The 18,164-nt window shown below is 40.0% G+C and overlaps 1 protein-coding gene across 21 annotated transcripts in view; it reads left to right on the top strand.

The window, feature by feature from the left end:
- Positions 1-18,164, top strand: part of MSR1 (macrophage scavenger receptor 1) — a 681,840-nt gene that overhangs the window by 641,702 nt on the left and 21,974 nt on the right. For 9 of the 21 annotated variants that reach the window (XM_081521515.1, XM_081521518.1, XM_081521520.1 and 6 more), the window contains one exon: positions 1,786-2,848. The exons of 11 other annotated variants lie outside the window; for them this stretch is intronic. In XM_081521515.1, the coding sequence (XP_081377641.1) occupies positions 1,786-1,796 (11 nt within the window). In that variant the 3' untranslated portion in view covers positions 1,797-2,848. Of the gene's footprint in view, positions 1-1,785; positions 2,849-18,164 lie in introns of those variants that run through there. One more of the 21 variants, XM_081521524.1, reaches the window with a different exon arrangement.

The following is an 18,164-nucleotide window of genomic DNA, read 5'->3' as shown; positions in this document are numbered from 1 at the left end:
AATTCAAAGGTGACATGCATTTTACAATTTGGTGGATTCTTGCAAATGGCTCCTAAAAGGTTTTACCAATTTATTCTGTATGAAAATGCCTTATTCCCCACATCTTCAATTAATTCTGATATATGAAAATTGATGTTGAATTATTTTGCTATAATTTTTAAAAATATTTTTCAAGTGTGATTTAAATATAATGAAAATAATCACTGACTTCCCATTTTGTTTAGGGGGGGTTTAGCTTTTTTTAAATTAAGTTTTATTTGAATATAGTTGATTTGGTTTCCCAGGTGGCACTAGTGGTAAAGAACCCACCTGCCAATGTAGGACACATTAGAGACTCGGGTTCAATCCCTAGATCGGGAAGATCCCCTGGAGTAGGGCATGGCAACCCACTCCAGTATTCTTGCCTGAAGAATCCCATGGACAGAGGAGCCTGGCGGGCTATGGTCTATAGGGTCGCAGAGTTGGACACAACTGAAGCGACTTAGCACACACACACATAGTCGATTTACAGTGTTGTGTTAGTTTTTGCTATACAGCAGAGTGAATCAGTTATGCATATACATATATCTATTCCTTTATAGATCATTACAGAGTATTAAGTAGAATTCCTTGTGCTATACAGTAGGTCCTTGTTAGTTATCTATTTTACATATAGTGGTGTGTATATGAAGATCCCAATCTCCCAAGTTATCCCTCCCCCCTTCCTCCTTGGTAACTGGTCTTTTTTTTTTTTTTTTTTTCTTTTCTGTATCTGTGACTCTGTTTCCATTTTGCGTATAGGTTCATTTGCACCATTCTTTTAGATTCCACATGTATCAGTATCTTATGATATTTGTCTTTCTGTGTCTGACTCACTTTATTTAGTATGATTTCTAGGTCCAACCATGTTGCTGCAAACAGCATTACTTTATTCTGTTTTATGGCTGAGTAATTTTCCACACCACATCTTTATCATTTCTCTGTTGATGGACATTTAGGTTGCTTCCATGTCCTGGCTATTATAAATAGTACTGCAATGAGCACTGGGCTACATGTGTCTTTTCCAATTATGGCTTTCTCTAGATATATGCCCAGGAGTGGGAATGCTGAATCATATGGTAGTTCTATTTTTAGCTTTTTAAGGAACCTCCATACTGTTCTTAGTAGTGGCTATACCAGCTTATATTCTCACCAACAGTGTAGGAGGGTTCTCTTTTCTCCACACCCTTGCAAGCATTTATCATTTGTAGATTTTTAAATGATGGCCATTCTGACCTGTGTGAGGTGCTACCTCATTGTAGTTTTGATTTGCATTACTCTGATAATTAGTGATGTTGAGCATCTTTTCATGTGCCTCTTGGCCATCTGTGTATCTTCTTTGGAGAAATGTTTATTTAGATCTTCTGCCCATTTTTTGATTGCGCTGTTTGTTTTCTTGATATTAAGACCCATGAGCTGTTTGTATATTTTGGAAATGAATCCCTTGTCTGTCACTTTGCAAACATTTTCTCCCATTATGTGGATTGTCTTTTCATTTAGTTTATGATTTTCTTTGCTATGCCAAAGCTTTTAAGTTTAATTAGATCCTGTTTGCTTATTTTTGTTTTTATTCTCATTACTCTAGAAGGTAGGTCAAAAAAGATCTTGCTGTGATATTTGTCAGAGAGTGTTCTGTGTTTTCCTGTAAGATTTTTATAGTATCTGATTTTACACTTAGGCTTTTAATCCATTTTGCATTTATTTTTGTGTATGGTGCTGGAGCATGTTCTAATTTCATTCTTATTTCCTCTTTCATATATGTGTCAGGACCAGCGTAACTCCCTGATCGTATTAGGGCAGGCCCCTTTGAAGATCAGGTGGGTTGGGCGGGACACCCTGTGCTACCATCTTATTAAAAGGCCCTTCATCTCTGGACAAGTCTTCAGCACAACTGACTCCAAGATCCCCTTGTGGCTCCTCCAAACAACTGTGGTTCCCACATGGTGTCAGCTTCCGCATGCCTTCCTCTCCTGGTCCTTTGGTGCTGTTGGGGCCTCTGCTCCCCTGCTCATACCTGTCCACACTCCAGCACCTCTCCATGACCACTGTCCCTGAGCTGGGATGCCTCCATGTATTGACTGGCAGACTGCTCTCTCCTACCCTCCTCAGAGCCAGGCCAGGATCACTCTGCCACCCACTCATCTAGTGTCTCCCGAATCCACTGGCTCCCAGGAGAAATCTCATGGTAACAGATTATATGTGAGTTCTTTACCCTCAAACATATCAGTCTCAGCCAGAGATAATGATGCCATAAAGGAATCCATTTGTTCATTCAGCATATGTTTACCATATACCTCCTGGAGCTAGACTTAACAGCTAATAAGATAGCTGTTGTCTCTGGCCTTCCAGAACTAATTGTCCCTGAAAAACATAGGCATGGAAACAAATAGTTATACATTAGAGCAGGGCTAGATGGGGGAAGGAACTGGGCTCCGTGGGTGTTCAGAGGGGATCAAGAGTCTTCAATTTCTTAGAATTTTAAAAAGGTAAATTGACTTTGATTTGCTTAGTTTACCTTCCTGTCTTCTTATTCTCCAGTTTATGGCATATGTTTTTCAAGTTTTATCATGAAGTCAAGTGGAGCTGGGGCAGTTCCTTCAACACTTTTGAGCCAAAAAATCAAAATTTGTTGCCTTAAATTACCTGGCTCTTTCAAGCAAGAATATTTTGATCATAAAAAAATAATGCTGAAAAAAATGCTGAAATTGTTTTGTTCTATAAAGCTCTTTTCACAAGCCTGCTGCATTTAATATCCTTGGTAAAAGCACGTGTAAAAACAAAGTTTCTAAGTGTGTTAGTTATGTTACTCAATAAAAACTATAAAGAAAAACATTTTTTAAGCAGTTCTTTGTACTTTAAATATCCTGTATAGATCCTGGAGAAAAAGAAATATTTCAGTAGAACTGGAGATATTTTTTGTAGGTGAAAAAGCTGAAAATTAGAAATGAGAAAAAGTAGGAAAAGACAAACTACAAAAAAAGAAAGCTATGGGATTCCTTGATCATTTTGAATGTCTATCTCTCTCTATTAATCAACAGATGGAATTTCCTCACCTCTCCTTCCCTTCAAGTTTTAACACACATAGTCCCAGGATTCAGGATATTAAGGTTCTAGGAGAATTCTCAGTAGCATCCCTATGTGTCTCCCCACTTTCATTCCCTCACCTGTGAGATGGGCATTGTATCACTCACCCCACAGGGTTGTCGCGAGGGTCACATAAGATACTCCGTGTATGTAGATGCTCTGTAAAATCATGAAGCGCTTAACACTCATAAGGCATAGTTCACGGTGGGTCTCTCTAACCAGGAGCTATTCTTTCTCACTGGTCTAATGCAGACATTTAAATCCATAATCAGAACATGAGTGTGTGCCAAATGAAAATGCAAGAAGCCAAATAAACGCCATGGACAAAAAGAGAGATGGTGGAGACTCAGATAAAATTTTACATTAGACAGAGCAACGCAAGTGTGACCAGATCACAAATCAATGAGTTTGTCTGAGCCGAGGAAAAGAGCGTAAGTTATAAATAAGAGGAGCGACTAACAGAGTGCCCACCAGAGGCCAGAAGCTGTCAACACAGGTCAGAACAAAATGTCAGGCTAATAAAACAGGAGTTCCAGGCTCTGAAGAACGAAGTACGAGCCCACAACACTGCTGATGAGAAAGCTCCAGGAAAGGTTGAAACAAATTAGAGTTGTCAGTGGTACTCTGGGTTTGTGCCAGCTGGACACTAAGGTCTCCAGGAGAAGAGGGGCAGGAAGCAACCAGACCACCCATCCTCAGTGCTAGCAGACTAGCAACGTTAAGGGCCAATTATGGCAGATGTCTGAAGATGAGTCGGATCTCTTCGCCTGTGGTTTCATTGGATGGGGTGTCCTACCTTGTTCTGTGCTGGGGGACAGGCGACGGCTGGGAGCCATTGTCCCTTCCCGCAGGACTTGGTCTGCATTGGCCTCAGGATGACCCTGAACCCAGACACCCTGGGACACCACGCCAGGCGATTCAGTTCACAAGGTGTCTGGCTCCCCAGACTGCAAAGAACTTCTTAAGTGTGTGAAATACTAATGCGACCTTTCCACGTTAGGGCAGAAGGGCTTTTTCTTTAGACAAAAGTAGGTGCTGAATGCCCAGTTCAGATGCACACATGACACCCAAGTTAATAACATATACTAAAGAGAAACTAAGTCTGCATCAAGTTCTAACACTTGTCCTGATAGTTTGCTGTGTTCTCACCCTAACTTCAAAGTGTATGTGTTTCAGGCAAATGGAATTCCTGCTGTACAATTAAATACTATGATGCTCTGTCCTACACATACCAAGTACTAATGTCTGTGTTTTCTACTGTGCTTTTTGCCCAATAAGACTACATACAATGAAATTCATACCACGATATGAAATATCAGTATGTCTTTCATTTGATTACTGCTGAGGACTCAGCATACCCTTGAATGAATCCCGGTCTTTCTCAAAGCAATCAACTGACCAAAGTCAAGGCTTCTTCTCGGACCACAAAATAATTATGAGCATTTGGAGAATTTTTTCTCAGCACCAGGGGCTCTAATGCGTTATCTCATGTGATCTTCAAAAGAGCCTTTGCGGTAAGTCATATCATCATTCCCATTTTGTAGATTAGAAACTGAAGCTCACCTCTAATAAGTGGTAGAACAGAAAAGCAAAACCTGGTGTGTTGATCTCCAAAGTTCCTGTTTGTTTCTCTGACTCCATCCAACACTCCCACACTAGTTTTCTATATTTTTATATATAAATACCACGAACATATCATATGGAGGGTGTGGAGAGAGGGAGAAGGAAGGCAGAGAAAGAGATTTGTAATGAGCAATTTGATTATCTAGGATGGGCCTAATCATTTGAAGACCTTAAGGAAGAAAAAGTTCTTAGAACATGAATGCCAGTAGGTCAGATTCCAAGAAAGCATTCTCGTTTAATCTCTGTTTGTTTATGCTTCTTCCTTCATATCCTATTTCAGCCACTGCCTCCAGTTTCTCCCTAAAGTATATTAACTCAGAAACATGGTCTTTCTGGAATGTTCACCAAGCTTCCATTACCTTGATGAGAGCTACTCATGTGTGCCAGGGGAAGAAGCTACCTGTTAATATTCTGTCTTTATTTCGGTAACTGGCTCAATTTGAACACTTTTTTTTCCCCCAATTATGTTGCTGCTTGGATGTCCCATTTCTTTCGTCATGTTTCGTGTTTAACTGCTCACTGTCCTTTCCTCGGTGGCCCAGCTGGGCTTCAGCAGAGCAGTGTCCCCGAGCAGTGATGGCTCCATGTAACTTACATAAACACTGATCATTCTCAACAGTTACGTGGTGTTTTCAGCTTTATATGATTCCCCAAATGGTTGCTAAAAACACATAGTGTTCCATTAAGAAGCAATAGATTTGTTCCTTAATAGTGTGTGTAACTAATATGTCTTGTGAATTGAAATAGAGATTTAAATCAGTAATGAGTCTAGGGCTCAGCACTGGTCCTGTTTAGGACCTATCCCAGCTGTCTCACAGCTTGACTCTCAGCAGAGATAATGAGAAGGAAAAAAAAAAAAAAAATCAATACAGTTCCAGCCAGGTCTTTTGCATCAGCAAAATTTATAATTCACCCAGATATGTGCCAGAGTTCAGAGGGAGCAGAGAGACCCGACACCACTTCCCGTGTCTCCACAAGCTTGGAGGCCCCAGTGGCTTTCCTTCCTTCTTCAAAGAACCAGGTCCTGGCTTCCTGTTCTGCAGTAAATGTCATCTTACACTAATACAAGATTGTTTCGTTTGTGAGTGCACAGAGTCCTAACCACTGGACCAGCAGGGAATTCCCAGGTCACAATGGATCATTTGCCCTCTTAACCTGGTCCCTCGGCCACTGTGCTCCCTACAATGCGAATCTCAAGATCAGATTCCCTAGAACAGCCAGCGGAGTTACTTGCTTGCACATGGTGTCCCAGAAATATCTCCCACTGTGCCTTACCCTGCAGGACCCTTCCTGGGGGCTCCGGCTACCCTCACCCCCTGCTTCTGCTGTGTTCTCACTCACATCCTGCTTAATCCACTGCAAAGTAAGAACTTTTAAGTTGTAACAGATTTACTCAGTATCATCTGAGTTTACTGTCATTTATTTTGATGCAACACATTCTCAATCTTTTAGTTATTTAGCCCCTGAACTGTGTATGTTCCCTGTCATCACAGTTAATTTTTCTAAGTCGCTAATTTCCAGTGCAACCAAATGTCTACTACCCAGCTATTCCACAGTCCTCAAATCTGGGGGCAGGGGAGAGGGGTGGTGTCAGGCCTTTAATCCTGAAATAAAATTGTAATAAATTGTTTGAGCACCACCCTCATATTCTAAGGCAATTCCAGTGCCTCCTCTCTAAAACAGTTTGATGAAAATATGAAAAAAATATATTCCCTTCATCTCCTCTATCAAACCCCTGCAACAACTGTGATAGTGGGTTTAATAGGGTTTCTAGCAATTCCTTTTCTCCTGAAACCTCAGAATGTGCCTTTATTTGGAAGTAGGGTCTTTGCAGGTGTAGTTAGGCTAAGATGAGGTCACACTGGATTCTGGTGGGCCCTGAGGCCAGTGCTGGACATCTTGATGAAAAGAACGCCACAGAGATGCAGTGAAGACCACATGGAGACAGAGACAAGGATTAGAGTGATCTGGTTACAAGCCAAAGAATGCTAAGGCTTAGTGGAGCCATGAGAAGCTAAGACAAAGAAGGATTTCTCCCCAGAGGCTTCAAAGAAAACATGGCTCTGCCACCATCTTGATTTCAGACTTCTGACCTCCAGTACTGCAAGAATAAATTTCTGTTGTTTTAAGCTGCACGGTTTGTGACCATTTACTATAGTAGCCTGAGGAAACTCACACACCCACACATCTTTGTTGTTGCTCCCCCTCCCCCCCACATCTCTCATTCCAACAATGAGCACCACACGTCTCCCTTCATTTGAGAATGTTCCCTAGTTCTACCTGGGGATGTAAGAAAATTTTACTGAAGAATCATGCCTAACAGGAAATGTGAGCAGAAGAGTCTATAACTTCAAGCTGAACCTTGAACTTCACTCTGTTGAAAACCAACTAGATTAGACGCCCAATTTTCTTCACTGGCTGCTATCCTCAGACTCTCCCCTGCAGCCAAAACACTTTACACACCCCTGCTCAGCTGGGATCTTCTGCCTCTGGTTTCTCCTCTTTACTTTGTTTTGGGATTTCCTTGTTTCCTTCAACTTTCCGAGTAAGATTCAAAATCTGTTAAATTATTTTTCCAAGAAATTCGACATATTTCTGCAGACTTCTGATATCCATTGTAAAAGAAAAATGAACCCATCAATCAAAGGAAGAAATGGAAAATTTCATTTGAGCCGAATTTGAGGATGATAGCTTGGGAAGAGCTTCTCAGAGAGCTCTATTAGAAGTTAAGGCCCAGTTGCATAAGTTTTTGAGACAGAGGGATGTCCATCAAATGATGTTATTATTGATAGTTTACATAATCCAGATCTTCAGGTCATCGTGCTGGGTCATGTGACCCCTTACAAGCTCTAGAGGGGACGTTATCTTTAAGGAGTTGTCTGGATGCTAGGACACTGTTGCTCTTTATTGTTGAGCAGGTATTTCTGAGATCTGGTTGATGCATAATGCAGATATACAATGAACAGTGGGGGCAGAAGAGGCCAAAGGGCAGAAAAAAATTTATGTTTAAATTTTTTTCTCTTGCCATAAAATATGAATTTTATTTCATACTAGGTTGTGCCTTTCATAGTTAAATACCTCACTAGGCTAATTATCTTAAAAAAAAAACAAACTGGTCCCTTTCCAGAGGAATTTTGTTATATTACAAGGACTTCTGGGTCAACTTGCAACTAGACTGTTACAAAAATTTTTTTGCTACATTTGGAACTCAAATACAATAATTATCATTGGGTAATAAATTTAACCCTAAATCGTAATTCCACTAAATGATTTAAAGTAAAGAAAGCATGACAATAAGGCAAGCAATGTGATAATAATTGAAATGAAATAACTACACTCCTCAAGTCATTTTAACCTCCGTTCTTTTCTTCCACTCAAGTAGCAGTGCTGGATACATGCAGAGATGCCTCAGAGTTCACATTCTTCTTGACTTTTCTTTTCAAATTAAGATTTTGAAAGCTGGAGCTTGTTGCAGGAAAGAAAGTGGGGTGCAAGAGGATGGTCACGTCGTGGGTCTCAGGCGAGTCCCAGGGACAGTGCCTAGTGTGGGTTCTTGGCTTCCCTCAGGAAAGAATTCAAGAGTCATAGTAAAGTAAAAGATGGCTAATTCAGGAAGATACACACTCCATAGATAGAGTCTGGGCCATCTCAGAAGGTAAGAGGCCCCAAAATACGGGGTGGTTAGTTTTTATAGGCTAATGAGTGGGAGGATTATTCCAACTATTTTGGGGATGGAGTGGAGATTTCTAGGAATTGGGTCACTGCCCACTTTTGGCTTTTTATGGCTTGGCTTAGAACTGTCCTGGTGTCTGTAGGTGAGTCATTTAGCTTTCTTATGTATTATAATAAGTGTCTAATGAGGCTGAAGGTCTAGTGGAAGTTCACTTGTGCACCATTTTGGACCTGGTTGGTGCTAACCAGTTTAGGCTGTGTCCTCAACATCGCTGCCATTCTGTTAAAGGTTGTGCCCTACCCTCTTCCTGTCCTATGCTTGGTAGATTCATATTTTTTCCTAACTTTCAAGAAAAGACTTACATATGAAGCACTTCTATAATTTACTTTGGGCTCATGGATGGGCTCCATCAGCAGCCCTGTGAACATGAGTCTTAAAATAGATTTCTTTAAATAAAATAGATTTCAAATATAAAGACAGGAAGAAAGAAAATTTACAACAAATAGCTGATACATAATCACGTATACACCACCTGCATTTTAGAGTTGTTGTCCTTCGACCATACTGACTGCACATATTTACTTTTTTTTAAGAAATATGTTAACTTGCATAGTTGAAGTTCTGTTTATGCTTGCCTGTCTTGTTTTTCTAGGGTAAACTTCCATCGTGGAGTTTACATGTTTGTTTCCATTCACGCTTCTATATATTTACTACATATGTATCTTTGCATAAATGGTAGATGGTATTATTTTCTGTTTTATATAAATAACATTATACAAGACCTCTCATTTTAAGCTTGTTCTTTTCCTCAGTTTTACAAATTTCAGCTTTATTTGAGTAATAGACCCTTTAAAACAGTAAGGACATTAGTGAATATCTGGCCATCACTTATTTTAATTAATCCTAATTTAAAAAATAATATAATTTCAGAAAATAAGAAAAAGATTTCATATTCAATTCCTGTCCCCTATACAAAATTACTATCAATATTCTTGGATACTTCCTTCTAGTCTTTTTAAATATCAACTTTTTGGCATAGTAAAATAAAATATTAATATAGTCACTTAATTTTATATTACCATTTTTTTCATTTTCTACATGATTCCTTTGACAATTATGTTTAATGCCTCTAAAACTATCCATCTAATGTATATACTATAATTAATTTAGCTATTCCTCTATTCCAGATATTTAATGTAGTTGTTTTACTTCTTCCTTTAAAAATAACCCTCCAATAAACAAACAAACAAGCAAACAAAAAAACCAACAATGGCCACTGAACTTGTTAACTTTCACTAATTTGAAGTTATTTTCTCAGTTTAAAAAACCTTCTTCTGTAAATCACCTGCTCGTTATTTTTTGTTTGATACCTCATGATTATACACATATGAATGAGCTGTTTGTATAATAAGTATTTCACATATTGTTTTTATCTTTCTTATAGACTTTTAAAAATATATAAAAATGATCAGTACTCTACTCTTCCTTCCAACCCTAGGAAATAAGTATAGTAAGACTGCCTTTAGAAAATTAAACCACAGTGAATCAGAGCAAAGATATGTGAAATCCCCTAACCTGATGAAATATATTAACATATAGAAAGAAAAATGTGTTAAGCAAAAGGGCACGGGCCAATCCCAAAGGCAAAATCTCACTGCTATGCCTCATTGTAAATTAATAAATTAATTAAACGAATAATTCACTGATTGTGATTTGACTTCTTGCACAGATTGCCCACAGAGAGAAAATGGCCTTGTCAAATAGTTAAAAATATTCCTGTTTTTTTGAGGCAATTACATTTCTGGTTGTAAATTGAATTGACATTTAGTCCCAAGATTCTGTTTAACATTAGTCTGCCACTAAGAGATAAATCCGCTAAACCTATGAAATTAGGCTTTGGAATTTGTGAGGCTTCTGATCAAACCCTCCCACCAGACCATTCCACATTAGAGGGCTCTTAGTGGACAACCGTGTAGTTTTTTTTCCTGTAATAGGACTCTCTTTTTTTAAAATCAACCTTCCCTGCACCATTTCCTTTACTGCATCTGCACATAGAAACAACATTCTCTCTAGAGACGGATAACATACTAGATTCTGTTCCTTTCAGTGTTTGGTATTTTAAACATTTGCCAATTTAATCCACTCAGGTAATAGAGATGACATATCAAGAAGAGCTCAAAATTCATTCATTTATTTATTCATTTATTCATTCATCACGCTTCATCAAGTGATATTTGGTCAAGTATTGAAAAGATAACTGGAAGGATTTCAGTATGGGGGGTGAAAATAAACCAGTTTCCGGTGCTTTGTAGGTCAGTAGTGCTGTGTCCCAGGTAGCTCAAACAGTAAAGACTCTGTCTGCAATGTGAGAGACCTGGGTTCAATCCGTGGGTGGGGAAGATCCCATGGAGGGGGAAATGGCAACCCACTCCAGTGTTCTTGCCTGGAGAATCCCATGGACAGAGGAGCCTGGCGGATTACAGTCCATGGGTGGCAAAGAATCAGACAAGATGAGCGACTAACACTTTCAGTGCTGTGCAAGCTTGAGAAGGGTACCTATCAAAACTGGGCACTGAGGGTGAAGAAATGGGAGGTGTTGGTGGGGGCTGGGAGGAGGAGAGGGTGTGGGGGATTGAGGGACCAAAGCCCCAGGAATAAAGGAGGGAAGGCTTATTTGGAAATGTGAGTAATTATGTAACTGAAGTAAAGGGAGCAAGAAAGGAGGGGCAAAGAGGTTTTCAAAGCATTAAACTGGAAAAGTAAGTAGAGATTAATTTATAGCCTTATTGGTTCCAGGGGTCACGTGGCAGGTTTTTCCCTACTGAAATCCGCTATCATACTAGTCTTGTGTTTTCAATTATATCAGGGGTTGCCAAGCTTTTTCAGAAAAGAACCAGCTAGTAAATATTTTGGTTTGCATACCAGAAGGTCTCTGTCAGACTATTTAACTATCCTTTGTAGTCTGAAAGCAAACCTACATCATATGTAAACTAACAGGCATGGATGTGTTCCACTAAAGCTTTCAGTTGAGTTCAGTTAGGTCACACAGTCATGTTTGATTCTTTGCAACCCAATGGACTGCAACACACCAGGCTTCCCTGTCCATCACCAACTCACTGAACTTACTCAAACTCCTGTCCATTGAGTCAGTGATGCCATCCAACCAACTCATCCTGTGTCGTCCCCTTCTTCTCCTACCTTCAATCTTTCCTAGCATCAGGGTCTTTTCCAGTGAGTCAGCTCCGCATCAGGTGGCCAAAGTATTGGAGTTTCAGCTTCAGCATCAGTGCTTCCAATGAACATTCAGGACTGATTTCCTTTAGGATGAACTGGCTGGATCTCCTTGGAGTCCAAAGGACTCTCAAGAGTCTTCTCCAACAACACAGTTCGAAAGCATCAATTCTTCAGCGCTCAGCTTTCTTTGTAGTCCAACTCTCACATCCATACATAACTATTGGAAAAACCATAGCTTTGACTAGATGGACCTTTGTTGGCAAAGTAATGTCTCTGCTTTTTAATATGCTGTCTAGGTTGGTCATAGCTTTTCTTCAAAGGCACAAGTGTCTTTTAATTATAGGGCTGCCATCACCATCTGCAGTGATTTTGGAGCCTAAGAAAATAAAGTCTGTCACTGTTTCCATTGTTTCCCCATCTATTTGCCATGAGGTGATGGGACCAGATGCCATGATCTTAGTTTTCTGAATGTTGAGCTTTAAGCCAACTTTATAATTCTCCTCTTTCACTTTCATCAAGAGGCTCTTTAGTTCTTTGCTTTCTGCCATAAGGGTGGTATCATCTGCATATCTGAGGTTATTGATATTTCTCTCGGAAATCTTGATTCCACCTTGTGCTTCATCCAGCCTGGCATTTCTCATAATATACTCTGCAAATAAGTTAAATAAACAGGGTGACAATATGCAGCCTTGACTACTTCTTTCCCAGTTTGGAACCAGTCTGTTGTTCCATGTCTGGTTCTAACTGTTGGCTCTTGACCTGCATACAGATTTCTCAGAAGGCAGATAAAGTGCTCTGGTATTCCAGTCTCTGGAACTTTCTGCAGTTTGTTGTGATCCACACAGTCAAAGGCTTTGGCATAGTCAATAAAACAGAAGTACGTGTTTTTCTGGAACTCTTCATTTTTCTATGATCCAACAATGTTGGCAATTTGATCTCTGGTCCCTCTGCCTTTTCTAAATCCAGCTTGAACACCTGGAAGTTCTTGGTTCACATATTGTTGAAGCCTTGGTTGGAGAATTTTGAGGTTTATTTAGTGAATAAACTAAAGCTTTATTTACAAAATAAACAGAAAGCTAGGATTGGCTTAAGGGCCATATTTTACTCATTACTGGTCTCCATGAGCCTCTCCAAGATGCATCATGTTTAGAAAAAACAAAAGTCAAGTATATTCTTTCTGAAACCATAGGGTAGGTTTGCTCTGTCTGCAAAAGTTCAACCTATTGGGCTGAAAGCTCCTCTTTGAGAAGGTTAAGTATTAAATATGGAAGTAGTTAAAAAATTAATAAGGTGTTTAATAGTACGATAATATATTCAAGTACTCTCACCTTAAAATGTAAATCTCAAAATTTTCAAAACTTGTAAAAGTAAAAACTTTAGATTTATATTTCATTTTGAAGAATAAATTCAAACTGTGTACCTCAGATTGGAACTTGAACCCATGTGCTGGGATTTGAACCCTGCCAAAACCAACAGTACCTGATTTCAGGACCTAATGAAGCTCAGGTTCTTGATATATCATTGCAGAAAGAATTTAGTGAGCAACAAAGTGATAGGTAAGAAGTGGATTTACTCAGATTCAGAGATAAGCACACATAACAGAGTGTGGGCCATCACAGAGGGCAAGTTCCGATATGAAATGTGGCATGTTTAGTTTTTATAGGCTGGACAATTTCATATGCTAATGAGTGGGAAGATTAGTTGGTGGTCTCTGAGCAGAAAAAACCATTGCAATCATTTGCTTCTTTTGAATATTTTTCTGGGTGTGTTCAGCCTTTTTGGCCATATCCCTGTTTTTAAAAACTGAATAAGCCAATGGGAGTAAATGATTCACTGGAGTTTGAGGCCCAGCAGTTGCTTTCTGAATTTTGTGCCTGATGTCTGGGGCAGACTGGGCTATGAAATACATAGCCAAGGGGGCCTGTCCCTCAGGGGAGGAGGGATCCATATTTATACTTCCTAAAAGTCTCCAATACTTTGGTCACCTGATGCGAAGAACTGACTCACTGGAAAAGACGTTGATGCTGGGAAAGATTGAAGGCAGGAGAGGACAGGGACGACAGAGGATGAGATGGTTGGATGGCATCAGCAACTCGATGGACTTGAGTCTGAGGAAGCTTCAGGAGCTGGTGATGGACAGGGAAGCCTGGTGTACTGCAGTCCATGGGGTCACAAAGAGTTGGACACGACTGAGCGACTGAACTGAGCTGAACTGAACTAAAAGTCTCCTAAAAGTGGAGAGTTCTGACAAAACGTGGTCCACTGGAGACAGGAATGGTAAACCACTTCGGTATTTTTGCCTTGAGAACCAGTATGATAGGGCAAAAAAAAAAAAATAATAAGGACATTGAAAGATGAACTCCCCAGGTTGGTAGGTGCCCAATATGCTACTGGAGAACAGTGGAAAAATAACTCCAGAAAGAATGAAGAGAGGGAGCCAAAGGAAAAACAACACCCAGCAGTAGGTGTGACTGGTGATGGAAGTAAGTCCCATGTGGTAAAGAACAATATTGCATAGGAACCTAGAATGTTAGGTCCATGAATCAAGGTAAATTGGAAGGGAGCAAACAGGAGATGGCAAGAGTGAAAATCGACGTTTTAGGAATCAGTGAACTAAAATGGACAGGAATGGGTGAATTTAACTCAGATGACCATTTATTATATCTACTACTGTCAGCAAGAATCCCTTAGAAGAAATGGAGTAGCCATCATAGTCAACAAAAGAGTCCGAAATGCAGTACTCGGATGCAATCTCAAAAATGACAGAATGATCTCTGTTCATTTCCAAAGAAAACCATTCAATATCACAGTAATCCAAGTCTATGCCCCGACCAATAACGCTGAAGAAGCTGAAGGTCTATGAATACCTACAAGACCTTCTACAACTAACACCCAAAAAAGATGTCCTTTTCATTATAGGGGACTGGATTGCAAAAGTAGGAAGTAAAGAGATACCTGGAGTAACAGGCAAATTTGGCCTTGGAGTACAAAAGGCTAATAGAGTTTTGCCAAGAGAACACACTGGTCATAGCAAACACCCTCTTCCAACAACACAAGAGAAGACTCTACACATGGACATCACCAGATGGTCAACACCGAAATCAGATTGACTATATTCTTTGCAATCGAAGATGGAGAAGCTCCTTAAAGTCAGCAAAAACAAGACCAGGAGCTGACTGTGGCTCAGATCATGAACTCCTTATTGCCAAATTCAGACTTAAAGAAAGTAGGTAAAATGACTAGACCATTCAGGTATGATCTAAATCCAATCCCTTAAGATTATTCACTGGAAGTGACAAATAGATTCAAGAGATTAGATCTGATAGAGTGTCTGAGGAACTATGGACAGAGGTTCGGGAAACTGTGCAGGGGCAGTGATCAAGACCATCCCCAAGAAAAGGAAATGCAAAAAGGCAAGATGGTTGTCTGAGGACGCCTTACAAATAGCTGAGAAAAGAAGAGAAGGGAAACGCAAAGGAGAAAAGGAAAGATATACCCATCTGAATGCAGAGAAATTACTCTTCTGAAATCTTAAGTACAAGGCAAAAGTTTCCCAATGGGGGAAAAAAATCTGTCTGACTAATTATATTAGTGTGATGCTAAGGCATTGTTTACATCCACATTCATGGAAAATTCTGATCTACCATCTTATTGAGAAACATGCTGTGATTGAGGCTCTTCAAAATGATAAAATGAACTTTTCTCCAAAACAGAGTAGTTGCATGTGTGATACTGACACTTGAATGAATCTATTGACCTGCTTCTTTTCATTCTATTAGTTCAGAGATGATCAGGGATCAGCAAAGTGTGATCAGCTACCAGCAATTGATTTATAAATCAAAATGTTTAAGTGAGAGATAAGCATAGGCATGTCCAGACATATTTGGCACTAAGGAATTAAATCTCCCTTAAAATCCTACAAGCACAGGGAACTTGGAAGAAATTTACAAGCCATTCTTTTTGAAATAAATGAGGTCTGAGGATTGAATACAAGCATCAATAGTTGTTTCTTATATAACATGCTTTCTCTTTAAAATGTATAATGTGATCTTTAGGTTAGTGGTTCTCGAAGTGTGGAACCTAATAGCATCAGCATCACTTGGGAACTTGTGTTTTTTTATTTTTTTAATGTGGACCACTTTTTAAAGACTTTATTGCATTGTTACAATATTACTTCTGTATAATGGTTTTGTTTGGTTTGGTTTGTTTCTTTGGACCACAAGACATGTGGGATCTTAGCTGCCCAACCACAGATTGAACTCACACCCCCTGCACGGGAAAAGGAAGTGTTAACCACTGGACCACCAGAGAAGTCCCTGGGAACTTGTGAAAAGCACAGATTCTTGGGTTCTACTCAAAACCTACTGCATCAGAAACTCTGGGTGTGAGACCAACAGTCTTTGAGCCCCCCTCTTCATATTTATATACTGAAACCCTAATGTGATGGTATTTGGAGGTAGACTTTTAAGGAGCTAATTAGGTTTTAAGTGAGGTCAGGAGAGTAGGGTCCCTGTCATGGGATTCAGTTCAGTTCAGTTCAGTTTATTTCAGTTGTTCAGTTGTGTCCAACTCTTTGCATTTCCATAGACTGCAGAACCCCAGGCTTCCCTGTCCATCACCAACTGCCGGAGCTTGCTCAAACTCGTGTCCGTTGAGTCAGTGATGCCATCCAACCATCTCATCCTATGTCATCCCCTTCTCCTCCCAACTTCAATCTTTCCCAGCATCAAGGTCTTTTCTAATGAGTCAGTTCTTCATATCAGATGGCCAAAGTATTGGAGCTTCAGCTTCAGCATCAGTCCTTCTGATGAATATTCAGGACTGAGCCCCTTTAGGATGGACTGGTTGGATCTCCTTGCAGTCCAAGGGACTCTCAAGAGTCTTCTCCAAACCACAGTTGAAAAGCATCAATTATTTGGCACTCAGCTTTCTTTATGGTCCAACTCTCACATTCATACATGATCACTGGAAAAACCATAACTTTGACTAGGTGGACCTTTGTTGGCAAAGTAATGTCCCTGCTTTTTAGTATGCTGTTTAGGTTTGTCATAGCTTTTCTTCCAAGGAGCAAGCTGCTTTTAATTTCATGGCTGCAGTCACCATCCACAGTGATTTTGGAGCCAAAGAAAATAAAGTCTCTCACTGTTTCCATTGCTTCCCCATCTTTTTGCCATGAAGTGATGGGACCGGATGCCATGATCTTAGTTTTCTGTTGAGTTTTAAGCCCCCTTTTTAATTCTCCTCTTTCACTTTCATCAAGAGGCTCTTTAGTTCCTCTTTGCTTTCTGCCATATGGGTTGTGTCATCTGCATATCTGAGGTTATTGATATTTCTCCTGGCAATGTTGATTCCAGCTTGTTCTTCCTCCAGCCCGGCGTTTCGCATGATGTCCTCTGCATATGAGTTGAATAAGCAGAGTGACAATATGCAGCCTTGACGGACTCCTTTCCCAAGTTGGAGCCAGTCCCTTGTTCCATGTCTGGTTTTAACTGTTGCTTCTTGACCTGCATACAGGTTTCTCGGGAGGCGGGTTAGGTGGTTTGGCATTCCCATCTCTTGAAGAATTTTCCAGTTTGTTGTGATCCACATAGTCCAAGGCTTTAGCATAGCAAAGCAGAAGTAGATGTTTTTCTGGAACTCTCTTGCTTTTTCGATGATCCAGCAGATGTTGGCAATTTGATCTCTGGTTCCTCTGCCTTTTCTAAATCCAGATTGAACATCTGGAAGTTCTCGGTTCGTGTACAGTTGAAGCCTGGCTTGGAGAATTTTAAGCATTACTTTGCTAGCATGTGAGATGAGTACAGTTGCATGGTAGTTTGAACCTTCTTTGGCATTGCCCTTCATTGTGACTGGAATGAAAACTGACCTTTTCCAGTCCTGTGGCCACTGCTGAGTTTTCCAAGTTTGCTAGCATACTGAGTGCAGCACTTTCACAACATCATCCTTTAGGGTTTGAAATAACTCAACTGGAATTTCATCACCTCCACTAGCTTTGTTCGTAGTGATGCTTCCTAAGGCTCACTTGACTTTGCACACCAGGATGTCTGGCTCTAGGCGAGTGATCACACCATAGTGGTTGTCTGGGTCATTAAGATCTTTTAGTGTAGCTTTCCCTGTATTCTTGTCACCTCTTCTTAATATCTTCTGCTTCTGTTAGGTCCATACTGTTTCTGTCCTTTATTGTGCCCATCTTTGCATGAAATGTTCCCTTGGTATCTCTAATTTTCCTGAAGAGATCTCTATTCTTTCCCATTCTACTGTTTTCCTCTATTAGTAGCCTTACAAGAAGAGACCAGAGAGCTGTTTTCTACCTCTTTTTTTGCATGAACATATACTGAGGAAAGGCCCCCTGAGCACAGCAGACACGAGGCAGCTAGCTGTAAGAAGTTGGCTAAACCCCATTCTGAATATGCCAGCACCTTGTGTTTTGGACTTTCCAGGTTCCAGAACTGTGAGAAATTAATATTGTTTAACCCATTCAGTCCATGGTATATTTGTTGTAGCAGCTTGAGCTAAGACAAACTAAAGTTTG

The sequence above is a fragment of the Giraffa tippelskirchi genome, chromosome 8 (assembly GCF_054371585.1).
Source record: "Giraffa tippelskirchi isolate mGirTip1 chromosome 8, T2T-mGirTip1v1.2.pri, whole genome shotgun sequence".
NCBI lineage: Eukaryota > Metazoa > Chordata > Mammalia > Artiodactyla > Giraffidae > Giraffa > Giraffa tippelskirchi.
The sequence above is the reverse complement of the archived record's forward strand: the minus strand, read 5'-3'. Positions and strand labels throughout refer to the sequence as shown.